Source organism: Coturnix japonica, chromosome 3, assembly GCF_054131305.1.
Source record: "Coturnix japonica strain WE chromosome 3, WE-NBRP24, whole genome shotgun sequence".
Taxonomy (NCBI): Eukaryota; Metazoa; Chordata; class Aves; order Galliformes; family Phasianidae; genus Coturnix; species Coturnix japonica.
In genome coordinates this window covers 83,194,527-83,207,151 of record NC_140665.1, presented here as the reverse complement: position 1 = coordinate 83,207,151, position 12,625 = coordinate 83,194,527, and the positions used below count along the sequence as shown (strand labels likewise).

Below are 12,625 nucleotides of genomic sequence, written 5' to 3'. Positions count from 1 at the left end.
AGTTGGGAGGATTGGCTGACACGCCTGAAGGCTGTGCTGCCATTCAGCGAGACCTGGACAGGCTGGAGAGCTGGGCAGTAAGAAAGCGGATGAGGTTTAACAAAAGCAAGTGTAGAGTCTTGCACCTGGGTAGAAATAATTGCATGCACCAGTACAGGCTGGGGGAAGACCTGCTGGAGAGGAGCTCTGCAGAGAGGGACCTGGGCGTCCTGGTGGACGACAGATTGACCATGAGCCAGCAGTGTGCCCTTGGAGCCAAAAAAGCCAATGGCATACTGGGGTGTATTAAAAAGAGCGTGTCCGGCAGGTCGAAGGAGGTGATCCTCCCCCTCTGCTCTGCCCTGGTGAGGCCTCATCTGGAATACTGTGTCCAGTTCTGGGCTCCCCAGTACGAAAAAGACAGGGATCTCTTAGAAAGAGTCCAGCGGAGGGCCACTAAGATGGTGAAGGGCCTGGAGCATCTCCCCTTTGAGGAGAGACTTAGGGAACTGGGTCCGTTTAGCCTTGAAAAAAGAAGGCTGAGAGGGGACTTGATCCAGGTTTATAAATACCTGAGGTGTGGGAGCCATAGTGGTGAGGCTGGTCTCTTTTCAGTAGTGCGTGGGGATAGTGCTGTGGGTAATGGGATGAAAGCACAGCATAGGAAGTTCCGCACAAATGTGCGGAAGAACTTCTTTACAGTGCGGGTGACGGAGCACTGGAACAGGCTGCCCAGGGAGGTGGTGGAGTCTCCTTCTCTGGAGATATTCAAGACCCGCCTGGACGCCTACCTGTGCGACGTGGTGTAGGGAACCTGCTTTGGCAGGGGGGTTGGACTCGATGATCTCTAGAGGTCCCTTCCAACCCCTACAATTCTGTGATTCTGTGATGTATATTGCTGACAAGAATTGTATGGTGGTCTTACATAAAATCTGAAAACCAAAATTTCTTCCCTCTTAATGGCTGTTAAATGATTCTTGGGATCAAGAAATAGCATGGTTAACAGGAACCTATGTCACTTTCTGGATTACTTCCTTCATTATGCTACAACAGAATGGTGGCACATGTGAAGGGCTGTATAGAGAAGGAAGACAGGAGTGTTACTTTGGCTTACAGATCAACACTTTTTACTTCTCTCTCCAGTTAAAAGCATGGGAACATTTACTGTCTTTGGCCTAGCTGGCGGTTTTTAGTTGCTTTGGATTTGCTTAGTTGCTACAGAATTTTGGATGAATGGGAGGAAAGTCAGCTGCAATGACATGGGTTTACCCTGCCTTAAGTCAGATTAATGTATTTGTGTTACTTTTCTTCCTTGCCGATGTCAGTGCCAGCTCTGCAGAAAAGGGGGTCCTGGCCATGCCTTCACCATGAACCCAAGTTACAAAGCCCCAAATTAACGTCTAATGAACACAGTCAAGCTTAAAGCTAGCTTCTGCAATTGTTAGTCTCAGCTTGCCATCCACCGGTGTTCCAAAGCTGATGCATTAGTTTCACCAAAAGAAGGGCACATACACCACTAGTTTTGTTTGGTTTTTAATTTTTTTTTAATTTTTATAATTTTTTATAATTTTTTAAAATTTTTATGAATTTTCTAAATTTTTATTAATTTTTTATTAATTTTTATTAAATTTTAATTAAAACATATATATCGAGGAAACATCGATGTATATGTTTTAATAATATGCGTTTTCTGATCTACATTAACTATATTTAAGTATTTAACTATATTTTCAGTGTGGACAAAGATGATTCTTCTTCACTCCATGTGGTCCCGGCATCTAAAAGGCATATGTAGAAATGCCGGTGGCTACCAGGATATGGGTCTAGCTGTCTCTGTCTCCTGGCTGCTCGGATAGATGTCTTCATGGTCTTGCTGTACTCCAAACGCTGCCTTAAGTAAGCAGCTTCTTTTGAAATCCATCAGATGTAGCCTGCGGTAGCGGCTGTTTCCCAAAGAAGTCTCTGCTGCATCGCATCTCTGCGGCCTCCTCGTGCTTCTGCTATCAACAGCCCCTGCCTACTCAAAGGACAGGAATGTGTCCAAGTCCTCTTGCTGTACCCTGAGCCTGAGCTCAATCCAGAGGACTCTGCAAGAGGTGGTTGTCAGCCGGAGCTTGCAGAAGCAGACGGAGGGCCTCAACTCGCGCTGCACTGTTGACAGTTGAGGCATAGCTACCCAGGCTTCTGTCACCAGTTCCTGGAACCAGGTTGCAGTTTTCTCCATATCCTGGAGAGTTTGTATAGGAGGCTGAGCATCTTCTCTCTCCCCAGGTGGTCCTCAGGGTGGTGAAGGAAGGACAGTGTAGTCTCTCACCAGCTGCTCCCTTGTGCATATTCAGTTCAGCACTCTGGCTACCGCACCGTTGGTTTGTTGTGGAGAAAACATTTGGGAGCAATTCCGACTGCCTGCTGAGTGGTGTCTTCTCCATGTCCAGAGTGCTCGTCTGTAGGACAAGTGGGCGTCTCTCATTTCCAATAGAACAGCAGGCCTGTGAGCCGATCTTGCAGCTCCCACAACTCCTGCAGTGCCTGCTCATAACTGTCTGGATCTTGCACCAGGTGCTGGAGGAGGTTGAGCGGTCGGGACGCTCGGAATTCCTGCGGCAAGATGATCTCCGCAGGCACATCCTCATTTCCTATGAGGAAATGGTTCAGGCATTTCTCCTCCACACAGCAGCACAGGTAACGCAAGATGTCATCCATCCGCTGCAGGAAATAGCTCCCATGCCAGCTTTTCAAAGGGATGGCAGTCAGGAGGTGCATGAGCACTGTCCTCAGCTGGTAGGGAGAAAAAGTCTGTCCCGCCAGGATGTGGGCACCCACTTGCACATATGTGAGGTTGAAAGTGTTCCACTGGTCACGGGTGGCTATGTGCTGGAAAAACTTTGCCTCAGCCACCGCACAACTCTGTGGCCAGGTTGTGCTGGGGGTAAAAGCAGCCTCTGTCTCCTGGCTGCTCAGAAAGATGTCCGTATTTTCTTGCTGGACGCCAAACACAATCTCAACAACGCAGGCTGTTTTGTGGATGTCTGTCAGATGAATCCTGCAGGAGCGCCCGGACGGCATCACATTCATGCTGCACGTCTCTGCCTCAGGCATGTATTTCCAGGCACGTGTGATCAGCACCTGGAACCATTGGACAGTCTTCTCCACATCTAGGTAGGCGTCCTCGCAGAAGTCACGTAGTAGGCTGGGGTGCTGATTTCCCAGCTCTTCCTTGGAGGTGTGGAGGAAGCACCGCATACCCATCTCCGGCTCCCTCCCGCACGTGCATTCCAGATCTACGTGGATGCGGGAGTTCCTTGCTGGCAGCTCCCCTGCGGCTCCCAGATCAAGGTGGAAAACGTGCCCACGGGGGGCCGACAGGGGCACAAGCAGGCAGAAGATGGGTTCCTTCTCAGGGGGACACCAGCCTTCATAGGCACTGCCCACCCCGATGGGGCGCTCTGGCACCGGAAAGAAAGTATCTGACACCAGATACTGGCATAAGTTGATGAGGCGACCAAATAGGAGGAGTATCTGCTCACAGTTGTCTCGATGAATTTGGTCTGGCCAGAGCGCATCAGCCTGTTGCTCCTCCTGCTGCTCCTGCTTACTGATGGAGCTCTCCTCATCACTGATGTCTTCTCTTCTCTGGAACTTTTTATAGATCTTCCACATGAACCAGAGAAAAAGGAAGAGAATGCAAAGAACACTGCAAACCTTCCAGTAAGGCAACACAGAGAAGAGCAAGGCTTGAATATCCACCCTGCTCTTCTTCAGGTTGCTCTCTTCTAATTGCGGAAGCGGAAGCGGAAGCTTTTCCATCCGCTTTCGCAGAAACACCTCACGCATGCGTTCAAGAAGGTTGCAAACCTTCCGGTAAGGCAACACAGAGGACAAGGCTCGAATGCCTATCCAGCTCTGCCCCAGGTTCTCTACGTGCTGCCACTGAAGTGTCATCTGCTCTTGCAGAAACACCTCACGCTCACGCATGCGTTCCAGCGTTTCTGCGTCCAACTCATCACCAACGAAAGCCACTGTCAGCGCCAACAAGGCGAAGAAAAACGCCAAAGCCATGATCTGGAAGAGATGAGAGAGGGGAGGTCAGTGGGGCTGGGTGGGAGCTCGAGCACGGCTGGGGGAGCGGGTCCAGGAGCCACAGCCCCTGGGCTCAGGTAGGAGCGGGGCCGAGGGAGCTGGGAGGCAGCGGGGGCTGAGGCCAGCGCCGCTGCTGGCTGCCCAGAGAGCCGCTCACAGGCTCCCCTGAGCGCTCGCTGCCGGCACTGCAGGCTCCCAAACCCCTCGCGGGCCGCAGGTCGCGCCCGGCCCAGCACAGCCTTCCCCCTGCTGCTGCACTCACCGCTGGCCCAGGCCAAAGTGGAGCAGCGCTGCCCGCTGCTGGCCTCGATGCCAGCGCCGCATTGTGACGCGCTGTGCCGTCACAGACGCCCCATCCCCACCCTTCGGCCCCACCCTTCGGCCCCACCCTTCGGCCCCCCTCAGCTGCCCTGGGCCTCCATGGCCGCGGCATCGGCCCTGTTCTGAGGCGCGTGGCCGGACTGGATTTCCTTTGTTTCCCTCGGGTTTTACTGCAGAGAAAGCAGTTGGCTTCATATGTTGTGCTACCCTAAGGGGCGATTACAGATTAAACACGTCTTGTTCTTAACCTGACTTTTTTGGTTGCATTTGCTTCAATTTCTTCAGTTTTTGTTGATGCAATATTCTTTTCATTATCAGGTCCGCTTTAAATCTCAAACTTTGTCCACTCTTGACTTCCTGACTCAAGAGAGGGATCTCTGAGACGAGTGTGTTTCTGCCTGTCTGCAGAGCAGTAAATCAAGTGGGCCTGTCCATCTTGAGCCTTGTCTATGTTTTTCTGAGTTCCCAGGGCCTCCCTTAGGTTTGCCTGCAGTTAGACTAGTTTTCACCAATTCTTTTACTCCTTTAAGGGATCACGACAGACTAAATAGCACACATTATGGGCAACTCTTAATGAGTATGACTGGATATTCCAGGATCTGAATCAGAACTGTAGTCTCTTGTTTATGTGAATCTTTATTCAATGTAGTTTTAAAATTTTCTTAAATGGCGTTAATTGGAGTAAACAATTCTGATCTTAATAAGCAAGTTCCTGAGACCGGGGAATGGGAGATTCCCCTTTAGTCAGGGAAGAGGTGGTCCGTGAGTGCCTAGGAAACATTAAGGTCCATAAATCCATGGGACCTGATGGGGTGCATCCGCGGGTGCTGAGAGAGCTGGCGGAGGTTGTTGCTGAGCCTCTCTCTGTAATCTGTCAGAGGTCTTGGAGAACTGGGGAGGTGCCTGAAGGCTGGAGGACAGCCAATGTCACTCCAGTCTTCAAAAAAGGGCAAGAAGGAAGACCCGGGTAACTATAGGCCAGTCAGCCTCACCTCTGTCCCAGGGAAGGTGATGGAACAGCTTGTGCTGGATGCCATCTCCAGACGACTGGGTGATAAGGAGGTTATCAGGAGTACTCAGCATGGGTTCACCAAGGGGAGGTCGTGCTCGACCAACCTGGTGGCCTTTTATGAAGATGTCACTAGCTGGGTGGACAGGGGGAGGGCGGTAGATGTAGTCTGCCTTGATTTCAGTAAGGCTTTTGATTCTGTCCCCCATGACATCCTTATAACAAAGCTGAGGAAGTATGGGATAGATGAGTGGACGGTGAAGTGGGTCGAGAATTGGCTGACTGGCAGAGTGCAGAGGGTTGTTGGTGGTGGTGCGGTGTCTGGCTGGAGGCCTGTAACTAGCGGCGTCCCCCAGGGGTCTGTACTGGGTCCGGTCTTGTTCAACATCTTCATCAACGACCTTGATGAGGGGATAGTGACCACCCTCAGCAAGTTTGCTGATGACACGAAGTTGGGAGGATTGGCTGACACGCCTGAAGGCTGTGCTGCCATTCAGCGAGACCTGGACAGGCTAGAGAGCTGGGCAGTAAGAAAGCGGATGAGGTTTAACAAAAGCAAGTGTAGAGTCTTGCACCTGGGTAGAAATAATTGCATGCACCAGTACAGGCTGGGGGAAGACCTGCTGGAGAGGAGCTCTGCAGAGAGGGACCTGGGCGTCCTGGTGGACGACAGATTGACCATGAGCCAGCAGTGTGCCCTTGGAGCCAAAAAAGCCAATGGCATACTGGGGAGTATTAAAAAGAGCGTGTCCGGCAGGTCGAAGGAGGTGATCCTCCCCCTCTGCTCTGCCCTGGTGAGGCCTCATCTGGAATACTGTGTCCAGTTCTGGGCTCCCCAGTACGAAAAAGACAGGGATCTCTTAGAAAGAGTCCAGCGGAGGGCCACTAAGATGGTGAAGGGCCTGGAGCATCTCCCCTTTGAGGAGAGACTTAGGGAACTGGGTCCGTTTAGCCTTGAAAAAAGAAGGCTGAGAGGGGACTTGATCCAGGTTTATAAATACCTGAGGTGTGGGAGCCATAGTGGTGAGGCTGGTCTCTTTTCAGTAGTGCGTGGGGATAGTGCTGTGGGTAATGGGATGAAAGCACAGCATAGGAAGTTCCGCACAAATGTGCGGAAGAACTTCTTTACAGTGCGGGTGACGGAGCACTGGAACAGGCTGCCCAGGGAGGTGGTGGAGTCTCCTTCTCTGGAGATATTCAAGACCCGCCTGGACGCCTACCTGTGCGACGTGGTGTAGGGAACCTGCTTTGGCAGGGGGGTTGGACTCGATGATCTCTAGAGGTCCCTTCCAACCCCTACAATTCTGTGATTCTGTGATGTATATTGCTGACAAGAATTGTATGGTGGTCTTACATAAAATCTGAAAACCAAAATTTCTTCCCTCTTAATGGCTGTTAAATGATTCTTGGGATCAAGAAATAGCATGGTTAACAGGAACCTATGTCACTTTCTGGATTACTTCCTTCATTATGCTACAACAGAATGGTGGCACATGTGAAGGGCTGTATAGAGAAGGAAGACAGGAGTGTTACTTTGGCTTACAGATCAACACTTTTTACTTCTCTCTCCAGTTAAAAGCATGGGAACATTTACTGTCTTTGGCCTAGCTGGCGGTTTTTAGTTGCTTTGGATTTGCTTAGTTGCTACAGAATTTTGGATGAATGGGAGGAAAGTCAGCTGCAATGACATGGGTTTACCCTGCCTTAAGTCAGATTAATGTATTTGTGTTACTTTTCTTTCTTGCCGATGTCAGTGCCAGCTCTGCAGAAAAGGGGGTCCTGGCCATGCCTTCACCATGAACCCAAGTTACAAAGCCCCAAATTAACGTCTAATGAACACAGTCAAGCTTAAAGCTAGCTTCTGCAATTGTTAGTCTCAGCTTGCCATCCACCGGTGTTCCAAAGCTGATGCATTAGTTTCACCAAAAGAAGGGCACATACACCACTAGTTTTGTTTGGTTTTTAATTTTTTTTTAATTTTTATAATTTTTTATAATTTTTTAAAATTTTTATGAATTTTCTAAATTTTTATTAATTTTTTATTAATTTTTATTAAATTTTAATTAAAACATATATATCGATGAAACATCGATGTATATGTTTTAATAATATGCGTTTTCTGATCTACATTAACTATATTTAAGTATTTAACTATATTTTCAGTGTGGACAAAGATGATTCTTCTTCACTCCATGTGGTCCCGGCATCTAAAAGGCATATGTAGAAATGCCGGTGGCTACCAGGATATGGGTCTAGCTGTCTCTGTCTCCTGGCTGCTCGGATAGATGTCTTCATGGTCTTGCTGTACTCCAAACGCTGCCTTAAGTAAGCAGCTTCTTTTGAAATCCATCAGATGTAGCCTGCGGTAGCGGCTGTTTCCCAAAGAAGTCTCTGCTGCATCGCATCTCTGCGGCCTCCTCGTGCTTCTGCTATCAACAGCCCCTGCCTACTCAAAGGACAGGAATGTGTCCAAGTCCTCTTGCTGTACCCTGAGCCTGAGCTCAATCCAGAGGACTCTGCAAGAGGTGGTTGTCAGCCGGAGCTTGCAGAAGCAGACGGAGGGCCTCAACTCGCGCTGCACTGTTGACAGTTGAGGCATAGCTACCCAGGCTTCTGTCACCAGTTCCTGGAACCAGGTTGCAGTTTTCTCCATATCCTGGAGAGTTTGTATAGGAGGCTGAGCATCTTCTCTCTCCCCAGGTGGTCCTCAGGGTGGTGAAGGAAGGACAGTGTAGTCTCTCACCAGCTGCTCCCTTGTGCATATTCAGTTCAGCACTCTGGCTACCGCACCGTTGGTTTGTTGTGGAGAAAACATTTGGGAGCAATTCCGACTGCCTGCTGAGTGGTGTCTTCTCCATGTCCAGAGTGCTCGTCTGTAGGACAAGTGGGCGTCTCTCATTTCCAATAGAACAGCAGGCCTGTGAGCCGATCTTGCAGCTCCCACAACTCCTGCAGTGCCTGCTCATAACTGTCTGGATCTTGCACCAGGTGCTGGAGGAGGTTGAGCGGTCGGGACGCTCGGAATTCCTGCGGCAAGATGATCTCCGCAGGCACATCCTCATTTCCTATGAGGAAATGGTTCAGGCATTTCTCCTCCACACAGCAGCACAGGTAACGCAAGATGTCATCCATCCGCTGCAGGAAATAGCTCCCATGCCAGCTTTTCAAAGGGATGGCAGTCAGGAGGTGCATGAGCACTGTCCTCAGCTGGTAGGGAGAAAAAGTCTGTCCCGCCAGGATGTGGGCACCCACTTGCACATATGTGAGGTTGAAAGTGTTCCACTGGTCACGGGTGGCTATGTGCTGGAAAAACTTTGCCTCAGCCACCGCACAACTCTGTGGCCAGGTTGTGCTGGGGGTAAAAGCAGCCTCTGTCTCCTGGCTGCTCAGAAAGATGTCCGTATTTTCTTGCTGGACGCCAAACACAATCTCAACAACGCAGGCTGTTTTGTGGATGTCTGTCAGATGAATCCTGCAGGAGCGCCCGGACGGCATCACATTCATGCTGCACGTCTCTGCCTCAGGCATGTATTTCCAGGCACGTGTGATCAGCACCTGGAACCATTGGACAGTCTTCTCCACATCTAGGTAGGCGTCCTCGCAGAAGTCACGTAGTAGGCTGGGGTGCTGATTTCCCAGCTCTTCCTTGGAGGTGTGGAGGAAGCACCGCATACCCATCTCCGGCTCCCTCCCGCACGTGCATTCCAGATCTACGTGGATGCGGGAGTTCCTTGCTGGCAGCTCCCCTGCGGCTCCCAGATCAAGGTGGAAAACGTGCCCACGGGGGGCCGACAGGGGCACAAGCAGGCAGAAGATGGGTTCCTTCTCAGGGGGACACCAGCCTTCATAGGCACTGCCCACCCCGATGGGGCGCTCTGGCACCGGAAAGAAAGTATCTGACACCAGATACTGGCATAAGTTGATGAGGCGACCAAATAGGAGGAGTATCTGCTCACAGTTGTCTCGATGAATTTGGTCTGGCCAGAGCGCATCAGCCTGTTGCTCCTCCTGCTGCTCCTGCTTACTGATGGAGCTCTCCTCATCACTGATGTCTTCTCTTCTCTGGAACTTTTTATAGATCTTCCACATGAACCAGAGAAAAAGGAAGAGAATGCAAAGAACACTGCAAACCTTCCAGTAAGGCAACACAGAGAAGAGCAAGGCTTGAATATCCACCCTGCTCTTCTTCAGGTTGCTCTCTTCTAATTGCGGAAGCGGAAGCGGAAGCTTTTCCATCCGCTTTCGCAGAAACACCTCACGCATGCGTTCAAGAAGGTTGCAAACCTTCCGGTAAGGCAACACAGAGGACAAGGCTCGAATGCCTATCCAGCTCTGCCCCAGGTTCTCTACGTGCTGCCACTGAAGTGTCATCTGCTCTTGCAGAAACACCTCACGCTCACGCATGCGTTCCAGCGTTTCTGCGTCCAACTCATCACCAACGAAAGCCACTGTCAGCGCCAACAAGGCGAAGAAAAACGCCAAAGCCATGATCTGGAAGAGATGAGAGAGGGGAGGTCAGTGGGGCTGGGTGGGAGCTCGAGCACGGCTGGGGGAGCGGGTCCAGGAGCCACAGCCCCTGGGCTCAGGTAGGAGCGGGGCCGAGGGAGCTGGGAGGCAGCGGGGGCTGAGGCCAGCGCCGCTGCTGGCTGCCCAGAGAGCCGCTCACAGGCTCCCCTGAGCGCTCGCTGCCGGCACTGCAGGCTCCCAAACCCCTCGCGGGCCGCAGGTCGCGCCCGGCCCAGCACAGCCTTCCCCCTGCTGCTGCACTCACCGCTGGCCCAGGCCAAAGTGGAGCAGCGCTGCCCGCTGCTGGCCTCGATGCCAGCGCCGCATTGTGACGCGCTGTGCCGTCACAGACGCCCCATCCCCACCCTTCGGCCCCACCCTTCGGCCCCCCCTCAGCTGCCCTGGGCCTCCATGGCCGCGGCATCGGCCCTGTTCTGAGGCGCGTGGCCGGACTGGATTTCCTTTGTTTCCCTCGGGTTTTACTGCAGAGAAAGCAGTTGGCTTCATATGTTGTGCTACCCTAAGGGGCGATTACAGATTAAACACGTCTTGTTCTTAACCTGACTTTTTTGGTTGCATTTGCTTCAATTTCTTCAGTTTTTGTTGATGCAATATTCTTTTCATTATCAGGTCCGCTTTAAATCTCAAACTTTGTCCACTCTTGACTTCCTGACTCAAGAGAGGGATCTCTGAGACGAGTGTGTTTCTGCCTGTCTGCAGAGCAGTAAATCAAGTGGGCCTGTCCATCTTGAGCCTTGTCTATGTTTTTCTGAGTTCCCAGGGCCTCCCTTAGGTTTGCCTGCAGTTAGACTAGTTTTCACCAATTCTTTTACTCCTTTAAGGGATCACGACAGACTAAATAGCACACATTATGGGCAACTCTTAATGAGTATGACTGGATATTCCAGGATCTGAATCAGAACTGTAGTCTCTTGTTTATGTGAATCTTTATTCAATGTAGTTTTAAAATTTTCTTAAATGGCGTTAATTGGAGTAAACAATTCTGATCTTAATAAGCAAGTTCCTGAGACCGGGGAATGGGAGATTCCCCTTTAGTCAGGGAAGAGGTGGTCCGTGAGTGCCTACGAAACATTAAGGTCCATAAATCCATGGGACCTGATGGGGTGCATCCGCGGGTGCTGAGAGAGCTTGCGAAGGTTGTTGCTGAGCCTCTCTCTGTAATCTGTCAGAGGTCTTGGAGAACTGGGGAGGTGCCTGAAGGCTGGAGGACGGCCAATGTCACTCCAGTCTTCAAAAAAGGGCAAGAAGGAAGACCCGGGTAACTATAGGCCAGTCAGCCTCACCTCTGTCCCAGGGAAGGTGATGGAACAGCTTGTGCTGGATGCCATCTCCAGACGACTGGGTGATAAGGAGGTTATCAGGAGTACTCAGCATGGGTTCACCAAGGGGAGGTCGTGCTCGACCAACCTGGTGGCCTTTTATGAAGATGTCACTAGCTGGGTGGACAGGGGGAGGGCGGTAGATGTAGTCTGCCTTGATTTCAGTAAGGCTTTTGATACTGTCCCCCATGACATCCTTATAACAAAGCTGAGGAAGTATGGGATAGATGAGTGGACAGTGAAGTGGGTCGAGAATTGGCTGACTGGCAGAGTGCAGAGGGTTGTTGGTGGTGGTGCGGTGTCTGGCTGGAGGCCTGTAACTAGCGGCGTCCCCCAGGGGTCTGTACTGGGTCCGGTCTTGTTCAACATCTTCATCAACGACCTTGATGAGGGGATAGTGACCACCCTCAGCAAGTTTGCTGATGACACGAAGTTGGGAGGATTGGCTGACACGCCTGAAGGCTGTGCTGCCATTCAGCGAGACCTGGACAGGCTGGAGAGCTGGGCAGTAAGAAAGCGGATGAGGTTTAACAAAAGCAAGTGTAGAGTCTTGCACCTGGGTAGAAATAATTGCATGCACCAGTACAGGCTGGGGGAAGACCTGCTGGAGAGGAGCTCTGCAGAGAGGGACCTGGGCGTCCTGGTGGACGACAGATTGACCATGAGCCAGCAGTGTGCCCTTGGAGCCAAAAAAGCCAATGGCATACTGGGGTGTATTAAAAAGAGCGTGTCCGGCAGGTCGAAGGAGGTGATCCTCCCCCTCTGCTCTGCCCTGGTGAGGCCTCATCTGGAATACTGTGTCCAGTTCTGGGCTCCCCAGTACGAAAAAGACAGGGATCTCTTAGAAAGAGTCCAGCGGAGGGCCACTAAGATGGTGAAGGGCCTGGAGCATCTCCCCTTTGAGGAGAGACTTAGGGAACTGGGTCCGTTTAGCCTTGAAAAAAGAAGGCTGAGAGGGGACTTGATCCAGGTTTATAAATACCTGAGGTGTGGGAGCCATAGTGGTGAGGCTGGTCTCTTTTCAGTAGTGCGTGGGGATAGTGCTGTGGGTAATGGGATGAAAGCACAGCATAGGAAGTTCCGCACAAATGTGCGGAAGAACTTCTTTACAGTGCGGGTGACGGAGCACTGGAACAGGCTGCCCAGGGAGGTGGTGGAGTCTCCTTCTCTGGAGATATTCAAGACCCGCCTGGACGCCTACCTGTGCGACGTGGTGTAGGGAACCTGCTTTGGCAGGGGGGTTGGACTCGATGATCTCTAGAGGTCCCTTCCAACCCCTACAATTCTGTGATTCTGTGATGTATATTGCTGACAAGAATTGTATGGTGGTCTTACATAAAATCTGAAAACCAAAATTTCTTCCCTCTTAATGGCTGTTAAATGATTCTTG

The 12,625-nt window shown here is 51.2% G+C and overlaps 2 protein-coding genes across 2 annotated transcripts; both read right to left on the bottom strand.

Moving 5' to 3' along the window:
* Positions 1-1,646: 1,646 nt before the first annotated feature.
* LOC146761534 (inositol 1,4,5-trisphosphate receptor-interacting protein-like 1) lies at positions 1,647-3,731 on the bottom strand. Its single transcript, XM_085542081.1, has one exon. The coding sequence runs from the start codon at positions 3,637-3,639 to the stop codon at positions 2,446-2,448; it is 1,194 nt and encodes a 397-aa protein (XP_085398207.1). The 5' UTR covers positions 3,640-3,731; the 3' UTR covers positions 1,647-2,445.
* A 3,754-nt stretch (positions 3,732-7,485) lies between these two features.
* Positions 7,486-9,570, bottom strand: LOC146761533 (inositol 1,4,5-trisphosphate receptor-interacting protein-like 1). The gene has a single exon (XM_085542080.1). The coding sequence runs from the start codon at positions 9,476-9,478 to the stop codon at positions 8,285-8,287; it is 1,194 nt and encodes a 397-aa protein (XP_085398206.1). The 5' UTR covers positions 9,479-9,570; the 3' UTR covers positions 7,486-8,284.
* Positions 9,571-12,625: the final 3,055 nt, after the last annotated feature.